The 17072-nt window shown below is 32.7% G+C and overlaps 1 protein-coding gene across 1 annotated transcript in view; it reads left to right on the top strand.

Annotated features, from left to right (window-relative positions):
• Positions 1-13189, top strand: part of LOC136040372 (transmembrane protein 104-like) — a 44261-nt gene extending 31072 nt beyond the window's left edge. The window contains exons 6-8 of the mRNA XM_065724632.1: positions 1167-1269; positions 6590-6683; positions 11279-13189. Of these exons, the coding sequence (XP_065580704.1) occupies positions 1167-1269; positions 6590-6683; positions 11279-12060 (979 nt within the window). The 3' untranslated portion in view covers positions 12061-13189. The remainder of the gene's footprint in view (positions 1-1166; positions 1270-6589; positions 6684-11278) is intronic.
• Positions 13190-17072: the final 3883 nt, after the last annotated feature.

Here is a 17072-nt window from a genome sequence, read left to right as displayed (position 1 = left end):
TCCCTTGCTGACGTTCATCCATCTCTCCCACCTCCCTGTTGAGAGATTGAGAGATCATGATAAAAATTCGCTCTATGTTGTGAAATTTGGATGTTTTGGATAAAAACAAAATGAAATAAATTAGAAATAATTTCTTGTGGAGTTTTGTATACTGAGTTGGAAAATTTAATTAGATTATCTTCTCTTACCCATGATATCCATGCTATGAATTTTTGATATTTCAGTCGAAATGGAATTCAAACAATTTTGCAAAGAACCTTGAATTCTTAAAACATACGACTACATTTTGGAATCCAGCATATGGTACTTTGCTGAAAAACCTTTCTACTAGATAAATATTCATTACTATAATCAATTCGAAAAATCTAAATTTTTTCAAAAAAATATTTTTTTGGAGCTAATTGAAGCTAATATTGCTTTTTTTGGAGCTAGTTCTGCAAAAATGAAGCTAATTGAAAAATTCCGAATGTGTTTTCGAATTTTAGCGTAATAAGTTCTATAAGAAGCAATTATTATTTCTTGAAGTAATAACAAATGTTTTAATTTTTTGTCCAAGTTAAGATAGGAAACTAATTCTAAATACATAGTTACATGCAAGATTTTATTTGGGGGGTGAAGGTTGATAATAATAAAAAAAAGATAGTTTAAAATAGAATTACCCAGAAATTCACAAAGGGCTAGTATTTCGGAAAGAGGGGTGAGATCCCCCCCACGTTTTTATGTCACGGATTATGTACAAAATTTCCTGGTTGAGGTAGACAACTTCACTATGACATACTAGTACTACTACTTGTAATTACTCATTATAGCTTCGTACTGTCTTTTACCAATGCTGCTTTTTGTACTCCCCCTCTCTTCGCCCGATTTGGAGCTTAAGTCTTGACTCTCATTTTGAGAAATTCTTTCTTCATATAAAACTTTTCTGGCCACCTTCCTACCCTGTTTTATAACGTTAAATTTAAAGTTTCACAGGGTGCACCTTTCTTAGATCAGCCACAAAATCAATTCTAAGATTCTGTATAGTATTGCTCATTAAATTATTAAATAAAACTGCTCTGAACCAGATTTTGATATCTAGATACTACCACTAGATGAATTTCTTTTATAGATTTAAATTTTATGTGATTAAGATATACTCTAGCTTATAGTAACTTTTTCTGTGACAGCACACATATGACAAATGGATCTTGTAATGCAACCATGTCCGATGATGAACTATGCTTCAACCATACTAGCTTAACAAGGTTCGACGTCTATAGAATCTCACTGGTAAGTTAAATTGCGTTAAAAAGTAAATTAATTTTGGTAACAATTTTTTTGATAACGACACATTTGTGTTTGACTTATGACGATTGGGTCCTGCAATGTAACTATGTCTGATGATGACCTATGCTTCAAACATACTAGCTTCATAAGATTTGACCTATTCTTCACGATATCTCTTTATCACGATATTTTTTGAAAAGACCGGATGGACCTGATGGTTCGGAAGGCGTGATTCCCCCATCGGGTTTGTCTAGTCTTCAGTCCTTAGTTAAACATAGGAGAAATCCTACTGAGATCTCCTCATCGTGGTAGTCAGGTGGAAACGACCGGAATGGCCTATCCCAATTCTTGCTAGGCCAAACCGCAGGTGGTGCCACCAGGGAGTGGAGACCTGTATGGTTGAATGTATTTCCACGAAACGTCCAAATGCAATGGATGTCAATGTGCACAGTTCATCTGCCTGAGCACAAGCAAGAGATATCAGACAGAAAATCAGAGTTGTTCTAGCGTCTGAGAAGAGAATGCCACTAGTCGGCTAAGAATGATAAGAACCAGTACTGGGAGATAATCGCTGAAGACATGGAAGCTACTGTCTCCAGATGCGACACCGGGAAGATGTATCAGCTCCTAAAAAGAAAAAGGGATAAACCATATAAGCCTACTAGTACGTCCGTTGAAGATGAAAACGGCAAGTTACATGTCTGATGATGACCTATGCTTCAAACATACTAGCTTCGTAAGATATGACCTATTCTTCACCATACCATACACTGGTAAGTTACACAAATACAAATGGTAAGTCAAACACAAATGGTACACATTTGTGTTTGACATATAACGATTGGGTCCTGCAATGTAACTATGTCTGATGATGACCTATGCTTCAAACATACTAGCTTCATAAGATTTGATCTATTCTTCACTATACCATACACTGGTAAGTTAAATTGCGTTAAATAGTAAGTTAATTTTGGTAACAATTTCTATGAAAATGACACATGGTCCTGCAATGTAACTATGTCTGATGATAACCTATGTTTCAAACATACTAGCTTCATAAGATTTGACCTATTCTTCACCATACCATACACTGGTAAGTTAAATTGCGTTAAATAGTAAGTTAATTTTCCTAACAATTTCTGTGATAATGGCACATTTGTGTTTGACATATAACGATTGGGTCCTGCAATGTAACTATGTCTGATGATGACCTATGTTTCAAACATACTAGCTTCATAAGATTTGACCTATTCTTCACCATACCATACACTGGTAAGTTAAATTGCGTTAAATAGTAAGTTAATTTTTCTAACAATTTCTGTGATAATGGCACATTTGTGTTTGACATATAACGATTGGGTCCTGCAATGTAACTATGTCTGATGATGACCTATGCTTCAAACATACTAGCTTCATAAGATTTGATCTATTCTTCACTATACCATACACTGGTAAGTTAAATTGCGTTAAATAGTAAGTTAATTTTGGTAACAATTTCTATGAAAATGACACATGGTCCTGCAATGTAACTATGTCTGATGATAACCTATGTTTCAAACATACTAGCTTCATAAGATTTGACCTATTCTTCACCATACCATACACTGGTAAGTTAAATTGCGTTAAATAGTAAGTTAATTTTCCTAACAATTTCTGTGATAATGGCACATTTGTGTTTGACATATGATGATTGGGTCCTGCAATGTAACTGTCAGATGATACCCTATGCTTCAGACATACTTACTTCACAAGATTTTACCTATTCTTCAACATACCATGTATTGGCTAGTTAAATTGCGTTAAAAAGTAAGTTAATTTTGGTAATGATTTCTGTGATAATGACGCATTTGCTAATGATGATGCTTCAAGCATACTAGCTTCATTAGATATGATGTTTATAGAACCTCACAGGTAAGCTAAACTGCTTTTATAATTCAAACTCAAAATCATCCAGATAATTTCGTAAACCGTAACCGTAATTTCGTATTTGCCTGCCGTGACAAAGAATAAAAAGCAAAAGAGAAAAACAAGCAGAATTGGCTTTTACAAGGTTAAAGAAGCTACTGGATGAAACAAAACGGATGGTTTGGGAGGACAACCGCTTCTCTTCTTCAGCGCCATAATAGAAAGTCTCAAAGAAACATGTTGACGTTTTCTGAGTGAAAAAGGCGAACGATAGAAGCCAGATAAAAATAAAAAGACAAAAAAAACATGGAGAACAAAAAACATTGAAAGAATAAAGAAACAACCTTGCAATGTGGAAAAAATAATATAACAACCGATAAAGTCAGAATTTAAAAAATTGAAAACATTAAAAGCCCTAAAAAACAGCCGAAAAAGCATAAAACTACTCACTATTATAATAATAGTAAATAATGAAAGTAGTAAAAATGAAAAGAAACGAATAAATAAATGAAAAAAAAATGAATATTATCCAGCGACTAATAGTAAATAATGATCTCGTTAAGAAGGTAGAAAAGGGACTAAGGTTCTTACAGATGAAAGCAATAAATTATCATTAATTATCCTTTGCTATTCTTTTTCCTAAAAGACAATGGGCGAGAGAGAATTATAGGGAATTGGTTTTCTATGTGACTTCACAAGACATAGGGTATATTCCGGAACTTAATCATAATTAATAAAATCGCAAAATTAGTTTTTATCATCTATTATTATTTTTGTTCCAAGACGATGGAAGACAAAAAATGTAGGAACTTAACATACTATAATGCAGAACGGGGGACAATTTTAGCCCCTTATTTACATATTACTTATTACATATAGCATACATTTATGTTACTATAAATGTAGAACGAGCTGCAATCTCAATCCCCTTTATGTATTCCAACTATTATAGGGGCTACATTTATTGTTATTTCCCATTTTGTGCTGAAAATGGCTATGATGCTAGCCCCTTTTTATGCATCTCAAGTATTTTAAGGGCTAAATTTCTTGTTATCTGCCATTTTGTGCTGAGAATAATAACATAATTAATAATAATTGAGTCCTGGAACGCAGCTGCAAATTTCACAATATTTAACATTTATGGAATCTGGCTAGTGAGCTAAATTACGAGTAAGATTGTCTTTAATGTGACTTCACCAGACATAGGGTATGTTCTAGAATTCAACGATCACTAATGATTATTATTTGCTATTGTTTTCGATCCAAAACAATAGATGACAGAAGAAATTTGTATTACTATTAAGTCAAAATGGGCTGTGATGCTTGCCTCTTTTTATGCATCTCAAGTATTTTAAGGGCTAAATTTATTGTTATCTGCCATTTTATGCTCAATGTAATGACAGAATTAATTATGATTAAGTTTTGGAACACTGGTACAAATTTCCCGCAATTGGACGTCTGTAGAATCTCACTAATATGCTAAACTTACGTTTATTGTTGCTTAATTATTATTAATAATAATTATTTGGTATTAATATTGCTCCAAGACAATGGATGACCAAAAATATGGGAAATTTGCATTGCTATAAATTCAGAAGGGGCTGTGATGCTAGCCCCTTTTTATGTATCTAAGTATTCGAAGGGCTGAATGTATTCTTGTCTGCCATTTTATGCTGAATGTAATATCAGAATTAATTATGATTAAGTTCTGGAACACAGACACAAATTGGACGTCTGTAGAATCTCACGAATAAGCTAAAATTACGTTTATTGTTGCTCAATTATCATTAATAATAATTATTTGGTATAAATATTGCTCCAAGACAATGGATGACCGAAAATTATGGGAAATTTGTAAAAATTCAGGAAAAGCTTCAATGTTACCCCTCGCATTCATTACGAGCATTTTTAAGGGCTAATATTTAGCCCTGAATCTACCATTTGTTTTATCGCACAGCTTTATCAACCATTTGCTTTATTGCACAACTTTATCAACCATTTGCTTTATCGCACAGCTTTATCAACCATTTGCTTTATCGTTAATTCACCATTGGCTTTATCGCACAAATTTATCAACCATTTGCTTTATCGCACAGCTTTGTCAACCATTTGCTTTATCGTACAGCTTTATCAACCATTTGCTTTATTGCTAATCAACCATTTGCTTTATCGCACAGCTTTATCAACCATTTGCTTTATCATTAATCAACTATATTGCTTTATCGCATAGCTTTATCTGTGCTATATCAAACAGTGTTATGGGATATGGCAATTATTTTTGTCAGGGCGATCAGGGATTTGTCTTCAGCCAATTGATTAAAACACCAATTCAAAGAATAATTATGAAAATAGTTAAAGAACAAAATACACTCTGTTCATGTAATTACTAATTTAAAAGGAACTTGAATACCCCCTCGACTAATATTTTAAGGACCTTTTATGGACCATGTTTTAATAGACTTGGCCGGCCATTTTGCCAAATGGCATAGATACAGTGTTTTAAACAGATTTAATATTGGTATTATTTGACAAAATGGGTTGTATAATATTCAAAGATATAAATTTTATTAGTATGTAATAAAAAAAATATTTTACCTTTGTTTTGATCAGTCATTTTGCCAAACAGTTTAAAAGATTAACCACGCTTTAATATTAGTACAAATATTGAATTTGGTAAATAAATAATTTGAAATTGGTGGTTACCCGTTCCTCGTTTGATCGCCCGACTTAACAAACACTCTAGTATACTTGAAATCAAATGCTTATTTTTGTTACAGCTATTTAAAAACAGGGAAAAATCAAATCCAATGGAATACATTTTACCTATAAATTATTTAAAATGGCTGTTTTTCCATTTCTTGATTTAATTGGGCATTTATTCTTGTATTTATATTTAAATCGAATTTTAATATTAGTGCTATTGGGCCATGTCAAATTCAAAGAAACAAATTTTAGAAAGAAGAGTTTTGCAAATATGTGCAAAGTTGATGATTTAAACGGATTGTTTGATGTTCAGGCAATTGACTGAAATATTCTAAAGAATAATAGAGTAAGAAAAAGAATAGAATAGAAAAAAGAATAACAAATAACAAAAATAGAAAACAAAAGAATAGAGTTACGGCCTTTTCTGCTTTGATCTGAACATCTGAAAATTTTGACTTTTGTTTTCTTTTAAATTTAAGTTTCGCTCCTGAGATATTTGGTTCGAATTTCGGCGTGACTTCGTGTAAATGGCCCTTTAGAGTTTTTCATGAATGACTATAAATGCGACTAAATCAGAAGGGTATTGTTTTTGTTCGTGACCTTAAGTGTTCTTCAGTATTCTGACCCCTCCCCCCACCAAATCTACCTCCATGTTTTCTAGGTAGACTCTTTGTCATTTTTGCCTCAAAATTTTATTTTTGCTAAATATTTTCAGGGAGTTTTTGTTGGTCTTCTTGGTCCATTTGTTTTTTTCAATGTGCAGAAAACCAAATATCTACAAGTTATGACGCTTCTCATGAGGTGGTCAGGTAATTAATTTTGTATATAATTCTTCGTAAGAGTCGCTTAAAACCGTTAGAGATGTTTTAAGTCTCCTTTTTGGGTCGAAAAAAAATGTTCAATTTATCAAAAATAATTTGCAATTTGTTCATGGAGGCTGAAAAGGGTTTTGGCACATGTGACAACAGTGTGAAACCTCATGCTTTTTATCAAATATCTATCAAACCTTGTATGGTTGGTTACTAATTGATAGGGCTTACTGTTCTTTGTATGAATCACTCATAAAGTCGAGTGGCTCATTCGCATGAGTCACTCCCTTTATCCCCTCCTTTTGGTTGAGTCACTCCTTATCTGCCCTCCTTTTGCACGAGTCGCTCCTTATTGTCTCCTTCTTTTGAGTGACTCATTTGCATTATTCACTCAAAAGGAGGTGACAAAACGAAGTGTTACATGCGATATGGTTTAAAGGTATGATAGTATTTTAAGGTTGGAAATATGCCAGCTTCATAAAATTACTTAATTCTGCCAAACCTTACGAGGTCGGTAGCTAACTTGTAGGGTCTATTATTCTTTGCAAGACTCGCCCATAAATATTAGAGAAGTGTTAGAGCTTCTTTTTGGCTTAAAAAATTCAGCATGAAATTGTCAAAGGAGGGGCCAAAATGACATTTGCATGCGACATGATTATAAAGATTTGGTAGTGTTTTAACATTGCAATTATGTCACGATGCAACTATGTTATCATTCAGCGTTAGTCTCAGCATTGCTACATTCTGCCAATGAAACTATGTCAGCATCATAAAACATGATTTATTCATCCTAGTAAATGTCTGATAAGGCTATTGAAATGTATATGTTGTTAAGGTTACGGAGGTATAATAGCATATGTCGGAATAACAAAATATAGAGTATATATGGATTATAGATAGAGTATGTAAAGCTATAAGGCTATGGAGGTATAATAGCATATGTCAGAATAATAAAATATAGAGTATATGTGCAGTATAAATAAAATATATAAATAGATAGATAGAGTATATAAAGCTATAAGGCTATGGAATTGTAACAGTATTCTGTTACTCAGCGTTCTGCTAAAAATTGTTTATCTATTTCTAATTATTTTAATGATTATTTTATTAAATAATGTCGCTTAGCTGTTGAAAAGATATTATAAATATATTGCAGATGACCCATGGAAGCTTAAAGTACTATGTACAATGAAAATGAGTGTAATTATTTAGACTAGTTAAAGGAAAACTCACATAGCCATATGTATCTTAAAAATAGTATCTCAAAAATTTATTTTAAATATTTCGGAAATTCAATGTTAACTGAAAAAGACATTTCATTTGAATTCCGTTACCGGAACTTTTTTTCTATATATCTATAAAAATTAGGAACAAACCGGAAATTCAAATTTTTACGAAAAATAAACACCATTCCTTCGAATGAGACCATTCCAAAAAATAAAGACCATTCGCGCCGGAACTTTTTTTTTCTATATATCTTTAAAAATAGGAACAATTAGGAAATTCAGTGTGTACTAAAAAGAGACCTTCCCTTCAAATCCCGGTACCGGAACTTTTTTTCTATGTATCTTTAAAAATAGGAACAAATCAGAAATTCAATGTTTACTAATAAAGAGCTGCACATGAAGTTATGCTGTTTCTGGTGGTAATAGGTGCCAAATACTCGGGTGAAAAATCGGCAAAAAATTAGCTAAAAATGTATGGTACCAAACAGGTTAAAAAGTTGCAGTTTCCTTTGAAGGTTTAGTTGTCTGTGGGAATCAACAGGTTGCTTGTGTTTGAATTTCTATGGACGGCGTTGTCAAAATCGAACAATTAATTTTGATAATTTATGTCCACAGTTTAGCGCGGTGACTGACGAAAGTGTGATACTGCCGTAGAAATCATAATTTTGCAACAACCAAAAGAAAAATCTTAGCCATTTTTTTCATTATCAGACATGAATAAACCTTAGATTGCTATAAGGGATAAAAAATGCTCTATTATCGTTTCCTTGTTCGGGACCGTATCCGAGACTTTGTTGGGAGTGGTGGAGGGTTGTTTTCGTTCCGGGAGGGGGGAGAGAAATACGTTTTACGAAGCGCAACAACAATTTCTTACCATGCATTTTCGTAAATTTCGATGTGTCGGACAAGAATTTTGGGGGGAGGGAGATCAAACTGTGTAACCCCCCCCCTCCGGATACGGCCATTTTCTTGGTACTTTGAAAAGATTGCAAGTATTAGGATGTTGTAATGACCAGTTTTTATGGAACTTGGTATTTACCAAGTGACATAAATAGTGACTGCAATTTATATCATCTGGTCTAATTTATCGTTACTAAATTTCATCTGGTCTAATTTATCGTTACTAAATATCATCGTCATTTGATTTTTAATGTTTTAGATTTAAATCGATGCTATAAATATCTAATTAAATTATGGGCTACAAATCTATTTTCAAAGAATATTCTACCCTTTAAAATAAGAATATTCTGTCCTTTAAAAAAAATTAATCGATACCCCTGACACAGATAAAGGTATCAGAATAAATGAAATTATCAGAAGTATGTGGTATATGAAGTTGTTGAATATTAGTATGTTAGTTATGTTCTATGATTTTATCCCATTATTGCTAATGCCCTTAGAAATAATTAATTATTCCTTATTTTATTATTTTGTCGTGTTTATGGTTTTGATTAGTATAAGTACCAGGGAACCGAGCTTCGCTCGATGAAAAGAAAACACACTTTTTTAATTTCTTTCGCGAAACCACTTAAATTCTGCTTTATTTTATTTTGCAAGCCTTTTTGCATATCCATATCGACAAATTATTCTGTTCTATCGACAATCAAATTAAATAATATTTCTCAAATTAGAACAACTAATTGAGCTTATTTAGGTCCACAGTTTAGCGCGGTGACTGACAAAAATGTGACACTGCCGTAGAAATCATAATTTTGAAACAACCAAAAGAAAATGTTTGAAACAACAAATTAAATAATATTTGACAATCAAATTAAATAATAATAAATAATAATATTTAAAATATTTGGCACAGATACTGATCTTTAGTAAAATTTTCTATATCTTTCATTCAGTAAAATTGTAGCCATTCAGTAAAATTTTCTATATCTATATCTTTATATAATCAAATTAAATAATAATAATAATAATAATAATAATTAAATAAATTAAATAATATTTAAAATATTTGGCACAGATTTTCTATATCTATATCTTTATATAATCAAATTAAATAATATAAAAAAATAATAATAATAATAGTTAAACCAAATTAAATAATATTTAAAATATTTGGCACAGATACTGATCTTCAGTAAAATTGTCTATATATTTCATTCAGTAAAATTGTAGCCATTCAGTAAAATTTTCTATATCTATATCTTTATATAATCAAATTAAATAATATTAAATAATAATAATAATAATTAAATCAAATTAAATAATATTTAAAATAATTGGCATAGATACTGATCTTCAGTAAAAATTTATTATAATTATTCCAAGCATTTGTGACATCCTTATGAAAAATTGTTTACAACACAGCATTCTGTCAAAATAGTTTTTGGACTCCTGGATAATTTAATCTTGGCAGGAATTAAAGCTGAGCCAAGCTGACCGGACCTTTGGGCCTAGCATTCTGTCGCAGTATTGTTCAGTTTGGAAACAATCTGATTTATGTGATATGTAATAAGCACGGACGGATTTAAAGCTTTGACACTTTTAGGCCCAAGCGTATTTGCTGCTTCCTTTAGCGAAATTTTTGGGGAAATCCCCGAAATTCAGGTGTAGCTGAAGATGTGAAGGGAACATAACTGATGAACCAATAGTAATGAAAGAGGGAGGTGGTACCAAAATTGTCAATTGCCATTCTTGGGAGACATCTGATAGTTTATAAGTGGCCACTAAATTCGTGTGTTGTTTTTAAATCCCTTTTATGTGAATAGGCAGCACGGTGGCGAAGTGCTGCACGGTTCGTGCTGCACGAAGGCAGCACGGTGGCGAAGGCAGCACGGTGGCGAACTTTGGTGCTAAATCACATCAGTTCAGTTTTTGTTAGGAAAAAATCACTCAGGAATAATTTATTCCCCCCCCCGACATTGTGCACCCTTAGGCTCGGGTATTGTGGGCATATTAGTAAATCCTGGCCTGGTGATAAGATTATATTTATAAAAGAATTTATTGGTTCCAAAAATTAAAGCAAATAGATTCTTCCAAAAATAAGGTCCTAAAAGAGTTTTCTTTAAATTATGGTCTATCTTGATTGTTTCAACCGAAAAGCCATATTGTGAAAATTATCAGAAAAAATTTTTATTCTGTATTCGAGGAAATTTTTCAGATAAATCGATAAATTTACATATATGTAGTTATTGTCCGTTTAACAAGATAAGATTACGCGTAGAAAGAATAAATTACTATTTAATTATTTTACTGTGCTTCATGCTTTTGGTTATTATAATCAATTAATTCAATCGTAGTAAACAGTTGGTTATTGTTTCTTTTCTTAACAGTGTAATAGCCTTTAGTCATTGTTCTGCATTTAGTTTTTTCCTGGATCGCGTATTATTTTAATTTTTGTTATTTTGATTATAGCTTTCGCCAGCATGATTGTCTTGGCAATCCGTCGATTAATTCATACTCCAACCGGAGAGAAACCTCCCACTCCCACTATGGTGAATTGGGAAGGTCTCCCAAATTTATTTGGAGTTTGTGTCTACTCTTTCATGTGTCACCATAGCCTACCCTCTCTGGTGACTCCGATCTCAAACAAAAAACATATATTTTCTCTATTATCTATAGACTATATGCTAATCTTGCTTTTTTATTTACTTTTATCCTTAACTGGGATATTTGCATTTCCGTTTGTTGAAGATTTGTATACGTTGAATTTTATTCCTAGTCGTTGTGATATTGGATCGTCCAGTGTTGCCGATCAAGTTTTTCGATATTTTCTGGCATTATTTCCAGTGTTTACATTATCTGCAAGTTTTCCTATTATTGCCATTACGCTTAGAAATAATTTAAGGTCGCTATTTTTGCAAAAACCTGATATTCATTATAACAAGGGCTTTGTTACTTATTTTTTTCCTTTGCTAGCCCTTTTGCCGCCTTTAATGCTCGCTTTTTGCAGTCATAATCTGCAAACACTAATTGGTATTACTGGGTCTTATGCAGGTTCAGGGATTCAATATTTCATCCCCGCTTTTCTTGTATTTTCTGCTAGGAGAACTCTTTCACGAAAGCTGCGTTTGGAGATTGTTGATAATAAATACAGATCTCCGTTTGGAGGGAATTTTTGGATTATTTTTGTTATTGCTTGGGCTACTGCTTGCATTGGCATAGTTACATATAACCATTTTTCGTCAGAGGTCTGATTTAGGGGAAAGCTGTGAATGGCCATTATTAGGGTTTAAAATGAGGTTTATTTTGGGGGTTTATTTGACTAAAATAAGTCCATTTTAGAATTAAGTTTTTCTTTGGGTATTGTCTTGACTAATTTCGGATTTTTTTTTTCAATATAACCCATGGGAAATATAATTATCTAAAAACCTTGAGCTGGTGGTGTATAAAAATGCACAGAATGCATAAAAATGTTCAAAATGCACAATTGCTGCTATTAGTTCGTGGGTCTGTGTTATTTTAGTGATGACTGCAATCGTAAACTTGAAAAAGGGTCGTTTTTAGGAACTGAGAAAATATTATAATAAATATAAAATTTCTCACCAAATGGGTTCATGTATTTTTCACTTTTTACGTCTTTATAGGAAACGTAAATGCATCGGCATTATTATGGGGGGGGGTGGAAGATTAGACCCCCTTCCTGTCTGTTTTGAAGCTGGTACCTATTTAAATATGCTTCTTCTGTGGGATTTTGGGTTGGGTCACTAAGTTACAATCTTTTCGTTCTAACTAAGAATTGAAGTTACATTATTTAAGCTATTTGATTCTTTAATTATTTCATGATTTAATTGTCATTTTGTTCTTAAACTAAATTGCTGTTTTATTCTTTCGCAACATTTTACGCAGAATCAATTGATGTTGTTATGTTTCCTTTTTTCCAAAATACGACTGCAGTTTGAATCAATAATTTACTGGGAGTCACTTTTCAATTTTTTTTTCTGTGAAGCAAAATCATACTTTGAATATAGCCTTTCTCATTCCTTCACGATTTTAACAATCACCTTTCAAATTCCTTGTCTAAAACTAGGTTCACCAATTATTTTTCAACAAAAATGCTTCAATATAAAGTTATGAAAATGTCATTTCTACGCTTTTTTCTTAGATTTACTGAAGTATATTAACGGAAACACCCATATTTGTTCCTGTGCTGTTAAAAACTTTGGGTTTTTTTGTGGATATTTTTGGGGTGTATGTACTATTTGGGGTGTAATATACTTTGTAATAGTTTATTTGTTTTGCTGTGATTCTTTGTAACTTATTCCTCATTTGTACTATTTTTTATAGACGGAGTTTCCTCTATTAAAGCGATTATTTCGAGTATTATGTAGGTTTTATGTGTTTTTTCTTGTTTTTCTGTGTTTGCCTAGGGGGGGGGGGGCTATCAAAATTTAGAAAATACATGAGAGCTATATATGATTATAGCATTTATCGTAAAAATCAAGCTATATTGGCGGAGTTCTGCTCCTGAAGGTCTTCGTGTATGTGCATTTTGATGGGTAAGATACATGATTGTGGGTCCGATTTCACTAAAATAAATGAAAATATGGAAAATGGGAATAACATTTCAAATAAGAAAGCGGAAAATAACAAATAAAACTTTTTCACGAATAATTGTAAAAGTCCGAATATTTCAGCTTCGTGTCAGCTTTGTCGAGGTAATTAAAGAGGTCAGAGGTAAAAGAGGTAAGAGGTTAATCGAAGTAATAAAAGACTTCAAAATGTAATTAGAGTAAAGTCAAGATATTTAGTCTATACGAGAGGGAAACCTGGCATAACTTTTTCAGAGTGGTATACAAAAGGATTAATTTCACTTTTGTGATAGTCTATCATCCTAAGGCAGATAAGTATACAGTAAGGCTGTATCGGATAGTCTATCTGATATGTAAGCCCTTTGAATATAGTGGGAAACCAAAATACGATTCAAAAACATGCCTACCACTGAAAAAAAATAATTAAGCAAATCAAAGTAAAGGAAAAAACAAAACGAAAGCATAAACGGTAGAAAACTCATATCTTAATAAAACCAAAACATAAATTATTTATTTAACTAGAAAGTGTTCAAAGTAATATTTGGATCTTTTATTTACAGAGAAGAAAATGCTACCCCCCCCCCAGCCAAAAAAAAATAAGGTGAGTTGGGGCTCCTCCAAAATCAGTTTCCATTTACGCCATGTAGACGAATACGGAAGAGATTCTTTTGTAATTTGTGACTAGCTGGGTCCTGAAGATCTTCGGTCTTATGATAAATATCTTATGATATTATCTTATGATATGATGATAGATCTTAAGATCTTAGACACTTAAGTCTAATGCAGATTTTCGAGTCTTGAAATGCTATTGGCCAAAACAAGCCAATATGTCAAGGGCAATGACATTTTTTAAGCCAAAGTCAACACGTTTCGTCTGTAATTTGGCAGTAGATTTCCAAGTCTTGGTTGAGTCACTTTTACGGTTGGATTGGAGTTATTTGGCAGAAGGAATATATGCGTCAACAAGCTTTCTTTCGAAAGCTTTCACCTCGAAAGCCTTTCTATCGAGCGAAAAGCTCTCTTTTCAAGTTGAAAAGTGTTTTAGATGCATGACCGTTATCTGGTCAACTCCACAAAGAAATTGAAGATTTCCTTTGCTGCTTTCAAAGTGGATATATTAGAAAGTTGGCTCGTGGCAGGAAAATCAATTTTTGAATCAAGACAAGTAGAATTTTTTTGCTGATTTCAAGTCATTGATGGTTCTTATCAAAGTATATGAGATTAGTTTTTTCATACACAGATTTATTCAAGCGATGCTTGACATGATTTAATTGATTTTAAGACTCCTGTCGCATGGTCGGCGGCGTAGAAAGTACCATAAATTTACTCCTCCAGGGGGATTAAACTGCAGCTATGAGGGGGGCCTTATCAACGGTAATGCCATCCAGATTGAGGAACTTTAAGTGATACATCATTTTAACAAATTGAGGAGCTGACAACTTTAGTGTTGTGGCACACATTTAAAAAAGATCATGTTCAAATTTTGAGGCAAGTGAGTACTTATAAGTAATAATTGATTATTAGCGATGTCTTCTTAGCGATGAGGTATTTGCAGTCTCTGGTGCGTGACGTACGTATTATTCGACTCTGATACATTTGAGGCTAAGGAGATTTTTGAAACTGCGGTTACACCGCTATTATAAACAAAAATGTATCAGAGTGACATAATTTCGCAATTATTACAGTAAAGAGTTGTTATTACAGTAAGAATAAAAAACTATCAGCACCATCTAGTGTTTGGCGATACTTGGCATTTTTTCTAGCTTTATTTTTTTTTTTCTGTCTGGTACTGAGATTAGACCCTTATTTACCAATGGCACAATTAAATTAATTACTCTTGCTATTATGGTGGAAAAATTTCAAGAGTCGCCAAACGCTAAATGTCGTAGTTTTGTTGTCGACACTAGTGCCAGTTCCCACTCTTATAAGTTACGCATACTCTTTACCGGTTTTAGGCGTTAACCCCTCCCCCCCGGCGTTTGGGTTGGCTATGCTAATTTAGGTTTGGTTAAATTAGGCTAAACATTATTATAACTACGACAAATGGATTAAAAACCTAACTTAAAAACCGTGATTGTAAGGATTAGAAACCTTGCATTAAACTGAAAAAGCTGACTGGTAACAGTGACTCACTCAAAGGAGAAAAGAAGGTATTTCGGACATTTTTGCTGGTAAAGCCGACAAAGGGATGTAAGACATTCGTCACTGATAATCCTTGAAAAATATTTTAAGGGGAGAAACCAAAGAAAATGGAGAGCAGTGCAGAGCAGCTTTAGTGAGATTTTAGGAGTATATTGAGAGAAACACAGTTTTGGCACTTCATCAAGGAAACCAAATCTGTGACTAGACCATCATTACCCTTTTATTCGTATAAACCCAGATTGCAGAAATTACTGCTATTGCCAATGCGTTTTTCAAAGAAGAAATCACCACAACCCCTGTCATGTCTACGTGCCCGGTTGTTTTTGCCACCAAAGATTGTTTCCGACGCGCTCAGATTTAGCAAACGGTTTCATACAAGAGTATTTAAATTTATAAATCTATGATTCTATTCGATTCCGTGTTTCTAGTTTTGCTGATTTTGCTTTAACATGTAGATTTAACCAATGTGATATAAAAACCTTTATTTTTTGCTATGACTGTTGTGCGTGAGGAGTTTTGTTGAAAAATGAAACTTCTTGTTCTTACAATCCTTTTTATTTATGAAAAACGCATTGCGCCATAACATTGATCTAAAAGTCAAATTGTAAACTATAAGGATCGCCATTTACATTTTTAAAAGAAGCGTTTTCAAATTTCCCGCTTTGAAATTTTTCAATCTCGCCCGGCTCAGGTTAAAATTTTTATCTTTTTCTTTTGAAGTACAGAATTTGCGTGTGTCCCTAGTCAGGCCATATGGAACATGGCATTTACAATCACCACGCATTATACAAGATTGCATCAATTACACAAGTAAATAAACATAAAATAATTCACTAACGTAAATCATTTGCTAAATTTATTAGATCTGGTTACTTAAATACCTGGTCATAATTCATCGCTGTTAGCCCTTTTTAGGGCTATAACGAGAGAACATTTGAGATGACTGAGACATGTTCTAGAGATGAAGGATCACAGGCTACCAAAGATCGTATTTTGCAATCTTCTGGCCAACAATTTTTGGTCTGTTACTCAGAAAGGGTCATTTTATTTTAATCTTGTGTTTTGTTTTAAGGTTTGTTGTTTATATTCTTATCGGTTTTATTCTGCAATAAGGACGGTTAAGTAAAGGTCTTGACAGAAATATTTGCATAATTTTTTAATTTTTGCATTGGCTGTTATTGTCCTCGTTTTCTCATTTCTTCGTAATTTTACGTTTTATCATGATTAGCCAGTATGGTCTCATAAATTATTTATTTACTAATCTAATATGCTTATGTTTAATATGATTATATTTACGTTAATTCTTTGAGAGCAAGGAAAATAAAGAATATAACTAAAATCATTTGTAACACTTTGAAGTGAATGAAAACTTATTTTGCGAGGAAAAATTAGTGGCAGCACTAAAAAGAATAAAAAATAATAAGGCCCCAGAGGCTGATAGTGAGGTAAGTGAGTTTTTCAGAAGGGAGGGATGTGAAGTTGAGAATGAATTACTGAGATTATTCTAGTGATTTTTGAAAAAGAGGAAGTACCTA

Source organism: Artemia franciscana, chromosome 20, assembly GCF_032884065.1.
Source record: "Artemia franciscana chromosome 20, ASM3288406v1, whole genome shotgun sequence".
NCBI classification, from domain to species: domain Eukaryota; kingdom Metazoa; phylum Arthropoda; class Branchiopoda; order Anostraca; family Artemiidae; genus Artemia; species Artemia franciscana.
Note: the sequence above shows the minus strand (reverse complement) of the source record. Positions and strands in the feature narration are given on the sequence as shown.